Source organism: Callithrix jacchus, chromosome 9, assembly GCF_049354715.1.
Source record: "Callithrix jacchus isolate 240 chromosome 9, calJac240_pri, whole genome shotgun sequence".
In the NCBI taxonomy this organism is placed as follows: Eukaryota; Metazoa; Chordata; class Mammalia; order Primates; family Cebidae; genus Callithrix; species Callithrix jacchus.
Genome location: NC_133510.1, coordinates 120,012,752 through 120,029,236, shown reverse-complemented (window position 1 = coordinate 120,029,236; position 16,485 = coordinate 120,012,752). Strand labels below are relative to the sequence as shown.

The window sequence follows — 16,485 nt, the reverse complement described above, 5'->3', positions numbered from 1 at the left end:
TTCGAAGGCCATAGACTAGTCCCTTCTTGAATTACAGAGCTGGTCTTGTGGTCTTTAGTGCTTTCTTGATTAGAAATTGTTTCAGCCATGAGCTCCCATCCTCTTGAGCCTGGACAATAAACACCTAAAGCTTGGTGTCAACTTCATGACTGCTAAATAGACAAGATCAGTTAACTGCGTTCAGAGATAATGAATGAAGTTGACTATTTATAAAGATAGCTGGCAATCTCAATTTCCACCATGTAAATAAACACTTGCCTATCAAAAATTAAGCAGAAATCAAAAGGAATTCTGCAACAAAGGAAAAGGCATTTTGACAAAAATTTTAAATATACCCATAGCACTTACTCAGCAAGTACCTCTTTGTTCATTAAGTCCACACATTGCCACTCTGAAATGCAGGCCAGAGACATAAAGCTAGCATAAAGTTGGACAGGACAAAAGCTTTTGCTCTTCATGGAAGAGGTGCCGGTGGGAGATTAGTATCAGTGTAGACAAGTCATAAAGAACAGCTAAACCATGGAGAGCCATGAAAAAGGAAAAAACTCAAGATTCTTGTCACTGCAGCTACTGTGGCATGCCATCCTGCATTCCCGCTGACCACAGCTCTACAGCTCTGTCGCCTAAGGCAGAAAATAAACAGAAAACATTCTGGAAGCTGCATTTTAGATTAACAAATAAAAGAATCTGCATGGGCTTGTGGAAGAGGCGACTGGTTAGGGCTTAAGCAAAGCAGCGAGATCACCAAAGGAGAAACTGAGTCAAGAAAAGAGGAAATAAGACTGGACATATTTAGGAGCTCTCAAATTCAAAGCAGAAAGAACACTTGAAAAAGAAGAATGAAAAATGACGAGACAGCAGACTGAAAAGGAGGCAAACTGTATATTGTTAAGACTATGACAATGTGACTAGATAGAAGAATTTACAGTTAACATCAAAGGAAAAACAGATTGATGGAGAATGCAAAGAATTTGGACCAGCTTCCACAAGGGAAAGTTCCAGAGGGCAGGTAATGTGAAAGAGACATTACTATGCACAAAGCCTCAGATTGAGGCCAATTTTCTCTATAACTGATATACACATAATATAGACTCTACCTGGAAGAGATTAGCAGACACTGGTAGTAGTAGATGCGTCTAGGGAGGAGACTGGGGAATCAGTAGACTGGTGATAGTAGATTAAAAAAAAAAAGAGGATTTACTTTTTGCTATGTACTCTTTGATACTATTTGGATTTTTTCTACATGTAATATTATATTAAAAATTACTATACTGGGCTGGGCACAGTGGCTCATGCCTGTAATCCCAGTACTGTGGGAGGTTAAGACAAGCAGATCGCCTGAGGTCAGGAGTTCGAGACCAGCCTGGCCAATATAGTGAAACCCTGTCTCTATACTAAAAATACAAAAAAATTAGCTGGGCATGGAGGCAGGTGCCTGTAATCCCAGCTACCTGGGAGGCTGAGGCAGGAAAATTGCTTGAACCTGGGAGGTGGAGGTTTCAGTGAGCCAAGATCACACCATTGCACTCCAGCCTGGGCAGTTAAGAGTGAAACTCCATCTCAAAAAAAAAAAAAAAAAAAATTACTATACTGTAATTTGTATACACATCTTTATAAATAATATTCTGATTGGTGATGGGATATTTTTCTAATTATAATCCATTTGCATGATTTTAAAAATCAATATATAATTCTGATGTACAAAACTAAATTAAAAGCTCACATTCTATGTCTGACCTATCAATATGTTAAGGTGAATTAAATGCTAAAGAAGTCCATAAAACACTGCCACCACCACACCTGTCAGATGGATTCAGGACAGCCCAGCATAGGTCCTGGCCCAGGACTAGCATTAAGTTTTAGCCTCCTTGTTCTCTCTCTTCTCTTAAAAAAATAGTGTTTATTGCTAAATGGAAAATATTTATATCAAAAATAATTCCATCCACACACTATGTAATATTTAGAAATATGAACCTTTAAAATAATGAGAAAGAGACATCACTGTGCAAGCAGCCTCAGGAGGTGGCCAATCTTCCCTATACTGATATATACATAATATAGGCTCTATCTGGAAGAGATTAGCAGACACTGGTAGCAGTAGATGCGTCTAGGGAGGAGACTGGGGAATCAGTGGAATGGGTGGTAGATTTAAAAAAAAGTAATAACTACTGAAGCTGAGTGATAGGTATATGGGGGTACATCATACTATTCATTCCATTTTTGTGTATTTTGAATTTTTCATAAAAGAATTTTTAAGAATGATCATTTGAAAGGTTATCATAACAAAAGTAAGAATACATTAATTTGTGTTTTACAAATGTTTTCAGCAGCCACACTGCAGACTAAGTGTCTTCTCAGATCTATGGTGAAAATTCCAGTGAGGACATTTTGCAGCCTTTAGAAATCCCATTCCGGGCCGGGTGCCGTGGCTCACGCTTGCAATCCCAGCACTTTGGGAGGCCAGGGTGGGCGGATCCTGAGATCAGGAGATTGAGACTATCCTGGCCAACATGGTGAAAACCTATCTCTACTAAAATATAAAAAAAATTAGCCGGGCGTGGTGGCACGTGCCTGTAGTCCCAGCTACTCAGGAGGCTGAGGTAGGGGAATCACTTGGACCCAGAAGGTGGAGATTGTAGTGAGCTGAGATCGCGCCACTGCACCCCAGCCTGGCAACAGAACAAGACTCCATCTCAAAAAGAAAAAAAGAAAAAAAATCCCACTCCAAATCAAATTTAAAATTGTAGTATCAATTCATTTCCTTTCAAGGAAAGTAATAAATGGCTCCAACAAAAAGCAGGGGAAAAAGCCTGGAGATTTAGATTATGGCGAAACTGCAGTCAGTTCTGAGTTACCTAACACCAAGTGAGAATGAGAAGATGGAAACCGCGGAGGGTCTAACATCACACTTGGGCATTCAGAGACCAGTGCAGATCTCCCCAACAGACAGTTTTGCCACAAGGCCCCTGATGTCTGGAATGGGGCTCTAGGGTCTCCCTCCCCTGTGTCCGCAGAGTGAATCACAACAGTCCAACAGAGACGGAGACCCACATGGCCACCTGCCTTCCAGACCAGTGCTCTTCAGACTTTTTTGATTACCCTGTGAAATGATTTTGAAATACAAGATCTTCCTTTCCCATTTTATACATGAAACTGATAAAACTTTTTTGTCATAAGTTGTAAGTAGTGGCAAAAACATAACTTCTAAATATTGACCTTTTAAAATAAAATGGCTACACTATTCTTTAAAAAGCACTCTTTGGGAGGCTGAGGTGGGCAGATCACTTGAGGCTAGGAGTTTGAGACCAGCCTGGCCAACATGGTGAAACGCCATCTCTAATAAAATTAGAAAAAAAAAAAAGCCAGTGTGGCGGGTGCCTGTAGTCCAAGCTACTCAGGAGGCTGAGGCAGGAGAATTGCTTGAACCTGTGAGGTGGAGGTTGCAATGAGCTGAGATTGCCCAGGCAACAGAGTGAGACTGTTTCAAAAAAAAAAAAAAAAAAAAGTATACTTTAGAAACAAAACCCAAAGATTAGGTACTCATCATTGTGCATGTTTTTTTTTTTTTTTTTTAAGAAAAGGGGAGGTTGGGGGTGGGAAATAGCTCAAAGGTAAAGAGTAAGATACAGAAAAGAGAAATGCTGAGGATCCCTGGTTGTATAACCACCACCAAAAACAGGGGTACCATCTAACCTCAGGCCTCCAAGTCAGCCAGACACAGAAAAGCGGCAAGCACATTCTTTTCGAAGTAATCATGTAGTATTTCTTTTAAATGGCATTAAATTGCTATGGGAAAAAATCCTATCTTATTTAATACTGTAATTTGATAGTTTTTTTGTTTTGAAATAATTTCAGACTTATAAAAATGTTATAAAAATTATGCAAATAAAAAAATTATGCAAAGAGTTTCAATATAGCTTTGCCCAGATTTCCCAAATGTTAACCTATTACATAACCATAGCAGAATGATGAAAGCCAGGAAATTAACACTGATGCAGTATATTTAATCTACAGACTATATTTGCATTTCACCTGTCCTCTTACCAGCATCTTTTTTCTGGTCCAGGATCTAATCCAGAATTCCATATAGCATTTAGCTGCCATGTTTCCTTCATCGACTCCAATCTAGAGCAATTACTCAGTCTTTCCTTGTTCTTCAGGACCCAAAAGTACTGCTCATTTATTTTGCAGGTCTCTCAATTGCCTGCTGTTTCCTCATGTTTAAGATCAGAAGGAATGCTGTGCCTTTCCAGTGCATTATGTATCAGGAGGTACATCATATCAAAGTTTCATACTGGTCACTTGGTTAAGATGGTATTTGCCAGTTTACTGTGAAGTTGCTATTTTTCTCTTACGGAGTGATAATTTCACATCATGCAAATGCCCTGTTACTCACTGCCATCATCTGAATGCTGTGTCCCACCCCCCAAAAAAAATATTTCAGTGTTAAAATCCTAAACCCCAGAGTGATGGTACCAGAAGTGAGGCCTTTGGGATGTGATCAGGTCATGAGGACAGAGCCTGAGAGCTCCTTTGCCCCGTCCACCACATGAGAGAAGGCACCACCTATGAGGAAGGGGCCTCACCAGACACAGAATCTGCCAGTGCCCTGACCTTGGACTTCCCAGCCTCCAATACTGTCAGAAATACGATTCTGCTGTTTTTAAGTCACCCAGTTTATAGGGTTTTGTTATAACAGCCCAAACAGACAGAGACATTCATCACATTGATTTTACCATCCACTGGTGATTCCTGCCTGCAACAATTATGATTATGGTGCTTGCCAAATAGTGATTTTCTGTTTTCGTCATCTCTTTCCATATAGCAATTGAGATACTACTATAAGGAAGAGCTGTCTCTTTGCCTTTATTTATTCAATTATTTACTGATACCTATGGACTCATGGGTATTTATCCATAGGTTATAATCGATTCCTATCATCATGTTTTGTTGCTCAAGGTGTCCTTCCTTTAGCCCCCAGGAGCTCCAATTTAGTTCCACTGTCCTACAGATGCCCTGCCCTTTTTTTTTTAAACATCCTTACTTCCTGGTCCCATAAGATGTTCCAGATTCATCTTGTATTTGTCTGCCCTATCCCTGGTTTGTGTTATTAAAGAACATTCAGAAACCCAAATCTGGGCACTAGCTGTGCTTAATGTTACCAGGGTAGCACAATATATTCTTTCTTCAGAGGCAGGTGTTACTCTGTGCCCAGGCTGGAGTGCAGTGGCATGATCATGGCTCACTACAGCCTCGACCCCAGGCTCAAGTGATCCTCTGCCTCAGTCATGCCTGATTTTTATTGGATGACAGACATTGTGAATTTTACATTACTAGTTGCTAGCTTTTGTTGTATTCTACAAACTAGCATGGAAGTTTATTCTGATGCAAAACGAAGACACTCAGAATCAGTTGGATCCTTTTGAGGCTTGCTTTCCAATTTTTTTTTTTTTTTTTAGGGAATCTTGAGCAGTTTTCAGTCTAGGGCTGAGTTAGCCCCATTACTAAAATATGGTACCCTTCTGAGGATTCTATTCAACAACCCATGTATTATGAGGTCTTTCTACTCTTGAGGAAGTGTAAATTATTCTTAGCCCCATGTGAGCTCCAAGGATTGTTGTGCCTTCTCCTTTCAGGTAGTTCTTTCTCTGGTCCAGGTATTTCCTTTTACACATGTGCAGAGCAAGAGTCAGCCAAAGACTCAAGGGAATCCTCAGCCAATTTCTGGGGTTCTCCCTCTGGAAGCTCCCTCTTCTCCGATACTCTGGCCCACAAATTCTATCCACCTTGGCTTCCCTGAGCCTTCACTGGGGCCTCCTCGAGTCAGGGAGGTCACCAGACTCTGTTTAGGTGCCCCTCCCTGTCTGGAGTTGTTTCCGGCTGGTGAGCTGGTGTAACTGTGGGCCTCACCATGCTTGTTCTCCTCCAAGAGATCACAGGGTGGGCTACCTATTTTCCAATGTCTAGAAACCATGGTTTAATATATTTTGTCCAGTTCTCTAGTTGTTTAATGCAGATAGATAAATCCAGTTCCTGTTACTTCATCATATTCAAAAACATCTTATTTTTTATCTTTTCATTTTGAAACTTTCAAAATTGCAGAAAAGCTGCAAGAACTTCTATATACTCACTGTTCAGATTCCACTGCCAACTGTCCCGGTTACGTTCTTTGTAGAGAAACGACCCAAGCCAGGATGACACACCACATTCGGCTGTCATGTCTCTCTCTTCTCCTTCCACCTGGAAGAGTTCCTAAGACCTTCCCTGACTCTCATGACCTTGACAGTGCTAAAGCGGACAGACCAGTCATTTTGTGGAATGTCCCTCAATTTGGGCTTATGCGATCTTTCCTCTTGATCAGATCGTCCACTTTTGGCTGGAATAGTATCACAGAGGTGATTCTGTGTTTTTCTCACTGCAACCTGTCACATGCGCAGGATATCAATTCGACCCTTACTGATGATGTTAAATCTGACCCCTTTATTAAGATGGCACCTGTTAGGTTTCTCGACTGCAGAGTTACTTTTTTCTCCCTGTTAATTAATAATGTTTAGCGGGGAGATTTTTTTGAGACCATGTAAAACTCCTTACCTCATCCTCTGGTTTTAGCCTCCATTGATTTTTTTTTTTGCCTGAATCAATTATTACCCTGATGGTTGCCAATATATAATTTTCTAATCCCATTGTGCTTTCTACATTTATTAGTTGACATTCTACTGTAAAGAAATTTTTCTCTCCTTTTTATTTACTTATCTGTTTATTTTTGTCACAGTACACTTGTGGATTCCTATTCAGTGGGTTATAATCTATTACTGTCAATATTGATTTTGATACGCCAGTTGCCCCAGATTTGGCCACTGGGAACATCTTCAAGCTCACTCGTGTTCTTGTGAGATGCCATCATTATTCTTCAGGCACTTCTTCACTTCAGTGAAGCAATCAGAAGTACCAGGCTTACTTTGTTATTTAACTGCCCCAGCCCTGGAGTCCACCACTTCTCCAAGCATCCCTGGTTCCTTTTAGTAGACAATGACATTTTCAAGAGCTGGGCACGAGGTGTCCTCACTGCTACTGGGCTGTTGCTGCTCTTACCCGTTCTCATAAAACAAAGCCAGAACACATATAAATGTATAAACATACAACATGTATGTACATCTCCGTTTACTTCTCTATCTATATTTAACACCATAAATTCCACACTGATGCCTCCTATTCCAATCCAGCCCCACTGGGTTCATTCTGACCATCCCCTGTTCACACCTGAACCTTCCTTCTCCAAGCATGAGCCTTTACATGCTTACCTGCTCAGTCTCCCTGCATACTGCCAAGCTCCCAGGGCACTGCCTCACTTGGCCTCCCTCTCACACCGTCCCTGGCCCTTCAGACCACCTTTCTATTCCACTCGGGCCCATGTAATAACTTGTTGAATAAAAAGGCAGGCAAGCAGATGACTTTTGCTTTTCAAACAGAAATATATTCATTCCACAAATATATTTATTTCTGCTTGGATGAAGCCCTAGGGTTCAGAATGAAATAAACGCTACAACCCAAACTGTACATAGTGAAAGGGAAATTACATTCTCTCACTTAAAATTCGATTTACCTTCCTCGAGAAAGCAAATAAATTCATGCTCAGTTGTCATTAGGTACGCTTAAGGACTTGGGCAATTTATTTCTCTAGTCTAGACTATCTCCCAAAAGCTGCCTTGTGCTACCATTTGCTCCTTTCAGTTTGTAACTCAACTGTAATAAAACAGAACAGCTACTGTGAATTTATGTATCTTAGTGTCTATTATTAAAAAGCAGTTTTCAGTAAAACCACCTCTAATAAACCAAAAGATGAACGCTAAATCTTATATTGTAAATTTCATGTGCCATGTTTTTCTACACGAGAAAAAATATTTCAAATTATTTTCAGTGGTAACTTCAAAAATCTATAGTTATCCCAGAAATTGGTCATCCATTAGTCTGTGCTTACTAGCATAAAAACTTTCCTCTCCAGTTTTTCTTAACTTTGAGGGCCTGTGGCTCCCTAAAAATTCACTGTGGACACCCCTCAGCATGAAAAACAATTCATGACAAGGTCAAGGCAGGCATGCAGGTGGTCACTTGGTACCAAAAGCCTCAAACACAAAGTGTAAATCCAGGTACTGAGATTGCACAGCACAGTTCAGTCATGGGGTCAGAAGATCTGGGTTATTATTTTTTAAGATTATCAAACAAAAACACAGATTCTTAAAAAATTCCTATAGATCTCACAGCTCTCGCCCAAAATCCAATCTGTGGACTCTCATGTGAGGATCATAACACAGATTCTATCCAGAGCACAAACCATTTCAAGCTCCTGTCACTGAGGAATAGAAAAAACTTTAAAGGACTGTTTGTATTCCGCAACTTCCTCAAGCCCGATACGGTCTCTATGGCCTGTCTGTGAAACAAACTCTAACATCCTAGATGAGCCTGGTGGAGGTCAGCTTTAAAGTGCGATGCCCTAAGAAGGGCTTCTTACACACCAAAACCCCGTTCAGTTCAGAATTCTGCTTTTTTTTTTTGAGACTGGGTTTTGCTCTGTCACCCAGGCTGAAGTGTACCAGAACAAGCACAGCTCACTGCAGCCTCAAGTTCCAGGGCTCAAGTGATCCTCCCACTTCAGCCTGCCAAGAAGTGGGGACCACAGGTGCACCCCACCATGCCCAGCTAGTTTAGTTTTTGTAGCAATGGAGGCTCACTATATTGCCCAGGCTGGTCTCAACTCCTAGACTCAAGCGATCCTCCCATAGTACTGGGATTACAAGCCTGAGCCACCACAACCAGCTTAAATGTTTTCATTCCCTTCTGAATATGTTTCAAATGTGAGCATTCCTCCTGTTTAAAAAAAACAAAAAGCTAATTTTGTAAACATACCCTATCTTTTACAAGGACTGAGCCTGATGTGTTTTTTTTTCTTTTTGGTTCTCATTAGAAAGTTGCCTCATTCCGTTTTGTTTGCAATGTGTCTGAATATGAAGACTAGATTCCTGGACCTTAGGGTGAGTAGACAAAGGCACCAGGCACGAACTGATTATTTAAACTTTTAGAAAAAGAATGACTGGAAAAGAAAGGCCTTGAAAAAAATCAAGTTCTCCACAATGCAGTCAATTGCCTTGGTCTTCTCCCAAGCAATCCTTTAACATGTTAAGAATCCACTTCCAGCCAGGCACGGTGGCTCACACCTGTAATCTCAGCATTTTGGGTGGATCACCGGAGGTCAGGAGTTTGAGACCAGCCTGGCCAGTATGATGAAACCCCGTCTCTACTAAAAATACAAAAATAAGCCAGGCATGGTGGTGGGTGTCTGTAATCCCAGCTACTCGGGAGGCTGAGGCAGGCAAATCACTTGAAACCAGAAGGCAGAGTTTGCACTGCTTCACCAAGAGTTTGCCTAGGTGAAAGAGTGAAACTCCATCACAAAAAAAAAAAAAAGGAGGAAACCACTTCTAAAACTTCAATGTCGTCTATAGCATTCAAAGGCCATGCCATCATATCCAAATGACATCATCAACATACAAACAAAAGACATAAGCAAAACAAATGAAGAACTGATATTTTACTAAAAACAAAATATTAAATAAAACTTTAGAAGCACCTAGTCTCCACAGCCATCTAAGTAAAATATGTTCCTACTGTTTACCGCTAAAAAGCAGCTTGGAGAGACCCACCCCTGTCCATTGTTAATATGTCAGTAAATGAAAAATCATAGTCACCTCGGCCCCGGGCAGCCATAGTCCCTGACAATGGGGCATGTGTGTGTTCAGACAATTGCACTGGGAGTGCTGCGGAGGTGGATAAGTCACTTTGCTGTGCTTGATGGCATTGTATAAAGAGGATGGCTGGCTGTCCCGTCCAGGCTTCCTCATGCTAATACGCACCAGATCGCATCTCTCCTCTCTCCACTGAGGGGGGACAAATAAAAACTTCTTTGAACCCAAGAAGTGTGTAATCTCATTTCTCACCAAAGAGTGAGCTTTCAAGACAAACTCTGTGACCAGGGAGTGGGTTTCAAGCACACTGCCATTCCCTAATGCTGTGGCGTGAGGCCAAAGGCAGGCAAGCACGGAGCAGATGGAGTCCTGGCAAGGTCTCTGCCGTCCCTGCATCAGCAGCATCTGCTCATTACTCAGAACCTTCGCCTGCTTTATCTAATGCTCCAGGAAAAGCATTTTGATTTGATTCATTTCGGTATGGTAACGTGCAACACAATTAGTGGTAAAATCAAACTGGAGGACGGCCAGTGCTGACAATCGGAAACAAGGCAGAAGAAATATGAGGCCAGTGGGTTGGAATTCAAAAAATCACAACTGTGGATCACCTTGCCAAATCTCAACACCCCAGGTGCATGTACAGTGTTCCTACAGGGCAAAGAGGCTAAAAGGGATGCAGGAATGACTCCCTTTCCCCAAAGCAGGTTCCATCTCCCCTCTGGATACAATTCCCTCCACCGAGAATGTGTGTGTAAACCAGCAAGGGCGTCTCAGTGGCTACAGAGCCTGGCTTTGGCACAACCAGAGAAATGAAGTTTGTTAACTCATTTTAGTGTCGTATTCTTCTTTTCCATGTCACAATTTTATACAGCAGTGCCCACAAGGTAAATTTCCTTTTTTTACCATGTTTCTGCCTAAGAAGTGCCAGTTAGCTGCTCCTAGAAAGAAGCAATGTAAAAATTGGGTTTCATTATTTCAACCTGTCTTTGCCCAGAAGTAGCTATTCATGAATATACTGGTGTAAATATCGTAGTGTCGATCTGTTACGCTGAAGGGGGACCAAAGAGAACGCCACCTGAGGTCTGGGGGAAGAACAGAAATTACTGTTTATGACAGAAACAGTGACGACCCAAATCAGACCAATAAAACAAGCTCAGCATGAGAAAGGAGCAGGGAAACACAAGAACTCAAAAAGCAAGAGCCCTTCATACCAAAATGAACTTGAGGCGAATCAAAGATTTCATGGAAACATTGCAGCCTTGGAAGCACTATAGATTTTACCCAGTCATTGAGTAATCATCTTCCCAAGCATGATGTGAAACCCCAAAGGACAAGACTGACAAGCTTGATGCAAATTTAAGCTGCCAGACAGACCAACTGAAACAGAGCACGACGTTCAGAAACAGACCCAGATACAGAGTAAATTTCATAGCTAAAAGCTTATAAAGGCAGCACCCCAAACCAGTTAGGCAGAGATGAGCTTTCTGAGAAGAAATGCTGGGAAAAAGATGTACTTGGAACCATACTGCATACTAATCCAGACAAACTTGTCAAGATAAAAGTATAAAAAGTAAGCCATAACAGTGACAGGAGAAAAAGAAAGAACTACAAGCAGCAGGTACCCATTTAAAAAAAAAATTCAACCTTTCTCACATTAAGAGAAATGTAAACTAAAACTACACTTGGTGACCATTTCTTCTCAAAATGATGTATACCCAAAAGTTAGAAAGATATTTTGCTGGCAAAACTATGAGGAAATGGACACGCTTTCATGCCTTGCTGAAGAGAGCAGAAAATAGTAAAACCCCATTTGCATTTACCCGGCAACCCAGAAATGCCTGTTATAGAAAACAATCCTCCCTGCACTTGCATGATATGGCACCTTTACAAGGTTTTTCACCACAACACTGCTTGTAACAGCAAACACAACAGTCCTTCAATAAACCAAAGTGCTTATACACAATGGAATGACCATTCAGGCGTGCAAAAGTGTTACTCTCTCTACACAGACATGAATAGCCTTTTAAAATGCACTATTTACAGAAAAAAGCCAAGGTGTGGAATCACATAAAGTAAATAGTATGCTGTCTATTGTTTTTTTAAAAAGGAGGCAATAAGAATATACACTCATATTTGTCTGTACTTGTGATGCTAAAATACAAAGATATACAAGAAAGCAAAATATATGGTTACTTCAGAATGGAGCACACAAGAGTGGGGGGCAGCAAGATTTCTCAGTGTGTAACTTTATATTATTTTCATCTTCGAACCCTAAAAATGCAGTAATATACATCAAATTACAAAAGAAAACCCACTCACTTACAGAATAAAAAATTAAATTCGTTCATACACACACCAAGTTCCTTCTAGAAAACAAGTCCATTAAAGAATAAATGACAGGCCAGGCACAGTGGCTCATGCTCGTAATCCCAGCACTTTGTGGGGGCCACGGTGGGCAGATCAGTTGAGGTCAGGAGTTTGAGACCAGCCTGACCAACATGGTGAAAACCTGTCTCTACTAAAAATATAAAAATTAGCTGGGTGTGGTGGCGGGTGCCTATAATCCCAGCTACTTGGGAGGCTGAGGCAGGAGAACTGCCTGAACCCAGGAGGTGGAGGCTGCAGCGAGCTGAGATTTACCACTGCACTCCAGTCTGGATGACAGAGCCAGACTCTGTCTCAAAACAAACAAACCAGAATAAATGACTTACTGAAAAAATATCAGAAATAAATAAGGCAAGGATTATTTCTCAAGCTCTTTCTTATCCATCAGAAAAGATGACAACCGAAAAGACAAATGAAGAAAGGAACAATTTGCGAAGAAAGAAACAGAAACAACTAACAACACACAAAGAAAAGATGTCCACATATAACTAAAGAAAGGCAAATAAAAACAATAAAATACCATTTTTACCTGTCAGTTACTCGCACATACTGCTGGGAAGACTATAGACTGGTGAAACCTTTGTGGAGGGCAATGTGGCGATGGTTATCCAAGCCTAAAGCAGCCACAGCCTTCAACCCAGCAATCGCGGCCACCTCACCCCATGGCCACGCGTGGACAAGTCCACCCTGCATTTGTTCTAGCATGTTGCTTTGCAGCACTGTTTTCGATAACAAAAATAAACAACTCGAATGGGTAACGAGGGCCCTACTAAACAAATGATGGTACAGCCACATAATGCAGTACCACACAGGCATTAAAAAGAGTGAGGGTTACCCTGTAAGTGTGAATATAGAAGATCACCAAGATGTGCCATTAGGTTAAAAAAAATGATGCAGAAAAGTATATATAGTAGGACCCCCCCATGTGTAAAATGTGAGAGGGCCTGGAAGTGGGGGAATGGGGGAACACCTCGACTTCTTTTTGCATACTTTGTCAATTTATATACATTTTTGCTCTGTTTGAATTTTAACTATGACTTTAAAAAAAAACATAAGAATTTAAAATATATTTTGGCAATCACTTGCTAAGCATCTACCAAAGAAAGTAGATTTTTAGTCTGGCCAACACTGCAAAACCCTGTCTCTAGTAAAATACAAAAATTAGCTGGCTGTTGTGGTGGGCACCTGTAGTCCCAACTATTTGGGAGGCTGAGGCAGGAAGGGGAATCACTTGAACCCAGGAGGCAGAGGTTGCAGTGAGCCAAGATCGCGCCACTGCACTGCAGCCTGGGTGGCAGAGCAAGATCCTGCCAAGACAGAAAGAAAGTAGATTCTTTATCATGCATACGTTATTCTCCAATATTTCTATGTAACAACAGGGATGGGGCAACGAAGACAATTCTAACCAACAATATAAAACCAGCAGCAGCACCCTTGCATATCACCTCAAGCTGTATTTTCAAGCTAACAAGATATGAGACACGGGCTGCAAATCAAATGGGCGCACATTTCCACAAGAGTCTCTATGTTCAGGACTCCATAAACAGCACGACCACTACAGCCCTGGAGACACAATCGCAGTTCTGGATTCACTGCTGACTTCAACCTAGCTGGCTTCTTTGCACTTCCGCTTCCCCATCTGTAGAAGAATATGTGTGGTGCACGTTCGTGTGTGTGAATGGCAGGGAAAGACTATTAGATGATTTTAAAACTATATGAGTCTAACTTAAAAGTACTGCAATCTTTGAATAGGTATTTTGAAAAAAACTCATTGATAATTTGAAAAGTAGCAAACATGTTCAAGCTGCTCTTAGGGTAGGCTGAAAAGAAAATCCATCAATAGTGTCTGCTAACATCAAACCAATATCACATTGCTAAAGTAATTATATAAAATATAAAAGTATTTTCAAGGCCAGGCACAGTGGCTTATGCCCATAATGCTAGCACTTTGAGAGTCTGAAGCAGGTGGATAGCTTGAGCTCAGGAGTTCAAGACCAGTCTGGCCAACATGGCGAAACTCAGCCTCTAAAAAAAAAAAATACAAAAAATTAGCTAGGCATGGTGGCATGCTCCTGCAGTCCCAGCTACCCAGGAGGCTGAGGTGGGAGGATTGCTGGATCCCAGAAGGTCGAGGATGCAGTGAGCTGAGATAGTGCCACTGCACTCTAGCCAGGGCAAAAAAGTAAGACCCTGTCTCAAATATGTATATGTATACATATGTAAGATTTCAGCCTTAATTTTTAAACAGCACATGGGTATAAAATCCCCCATTAACTACTTTAGTTTTGTCCCTCTGAGCCAACTGCTAATGTCACACTGACTCTGAAGATCTGCAGTGGTGCCATGACATGAACACTTAAAATTCTGAAATACGTTGTGGTCCCAGCTTTTGGGCAAGTGGGGACATGAGGCTTGTAGAGATTCAAGACTTCGTAACATAATGGAGGATAGCAGCATGAGAGGTAGGCATGCTGGATACCATGGCCATGGAAATGACCATTTCTAGTAGCTATACACTGTCAAGAGTTCCTTTACATAGGTAAAGCTAACTTCAGACTATTCCTATCTAGTTCCAAAAATCCATAGTTGCTCATGTACAAAGAGAATTCTATCAATGTCAAAGAGAAAACATATTACCACCAATTATCTTGTATGGTATATTAAGTGCCAGGAAAAGGTAGGCACTGACTTTCATTTTTCTGTATCCGTATTTGTTGATAGATGATCTATGTCTGTCCCCTTTTTCACTACTGCCTTTAGGCTGAGCAGAGGCTAAAGGAAAAGTAGGCCAAGTATATTTAATATTTTATATCAAACAAGTTATTTGCTTAAGAAGCTTTGGCCAGCCTTGTGTCTGGCACTAGCGCCCAGCCTGACAGTTCCAGTAGGAATTAAACACCAGTTTTAATGGGTGCTGTGTTCCAATGCCTACTAATGCATTGACAGTTGTTGGCCAACTTCTTCACATAAAGACAAGAGTGAGTGTATGTGTGTGAACATGTGTGTGTGCCCACGTGTACGTATGGAGGGATTACAGGGGGGAGCTGGCCACAGCTGCTTAATTTTTGTAAAGCTTTTTTTCCTTAATAGGGAGGAGGGTTGTGGTTACTTACCATCCTCATAAGCTGCTACTGCCAGTGAGCTGTTTATCCTCACAAAGGAGACATTTGGCTGCAGTCCAGGCTCGTCCTCCTCGTCCTCTGATTCCAAGAAGGGGGCTACGTAGTCCCAGGTGCGGGTGTCCCACACTCTCACATCCCCTGATGTATATCTGGAAGAGAATGACACCCTTGGTTCCAGAAGGGGATTGAAGAGCAGGGCTATGGTGGGGGAAAATGCATAGATCCTTACAACAACGGACAAGTAAGAATCGGGTGGTGTGGAACCACTCCTGCAGCACTGTTTAGATGAGTGACTCCAACAGGAGAAAATGTCAACTAGATGACAGAAGGCTGCGAACACGCTTCACATTCTCACAGCACAATGGTGACAATTTCAATTGAGAAAACAATAACAAGACATGGGTAGTGAGATCTCCTTGCTTTTCCTTTTACACTACTGCAACAATCTGCTCCTGCAAGCTCTCCCACTACAGGGATCACTCGCAGAAATTTGTATAAGCCACACTACCCACAAACACACACTCACTCACGAAAGACAGAGAGAGCTGTGGCAGGGATACTCAGAACTAATGGTCTTACAGGCACAGGCTTTCTAATACCTCATCCATGCATCAGATTTGACTGATTAAAGTCCCTAAAGACTAATTGATTTGCTGAAACAATTAAATCTTGCCTTTAGCAGCCAGACAATGCTGCCTGCTCATGAAAAGCTCTTGCTGAATGCACAACACTCCCTGGTTTTGCCCACTTAGAAAATAGAAGTACTCACTCTCCCCTATGACTAGTGCCACTCCAACAAATGACTCCTTCCATCAAAGCCACGGCCAGGCCGAACCTACTCAGACATGAGGCCCCCAGGATGACAGAATGGCCAGATGATTAAGTAGGGTGCGCCCACCACCAAGGTATTTAAGCTATGTTGCTTATGTCGGCTGCAGAGGGTTTTATTCCACTTGTAAAGCAACTGAGTGTTATGGAGGAAAAGGGGTGAGAGAAGCCTTTAAGGGCCTCATGATAGAACCACACAAGACAGGCCAATGAGGTTAAGGGGTTCACAGTCTTCCTGAGGCCACAGCCCCATGATAGAACCACGTAATTGCAAAGACAGGCTGATGAGTTTAAGGGGGTTCACAGATTTCCTGTGGCCCTAGCCATCATTCCTGCAGCGTTTCTTTGGCGAGCGGATGAGATAACCTCTGAGATTCACTGAGTCACTGAAATCTATGATACATTAGTGA

The 16,485-nt window shown here is 41.6% G+C and overlaps 1 protein-coding gene across 1 annotated transcript in view; it reads right to left on the bottom strand.

Annotated features, from left to right (window-relative positions):
- Window positions 1–16,485, bottom strand: part of FBXW8 (F-box and WD repeat domain containing 8) — a 128,477-nt gene that overhangs the window by 49,134 nt on the left and 62,858 nt on the right. Inside the window, 1 exon segment of the mRNA XM_035257753.3 lies at window positions 15,239–15,396. Coding sequence (XP_035113644.2) covers window positions 15,239–15,396 — 158 coding nt within the window.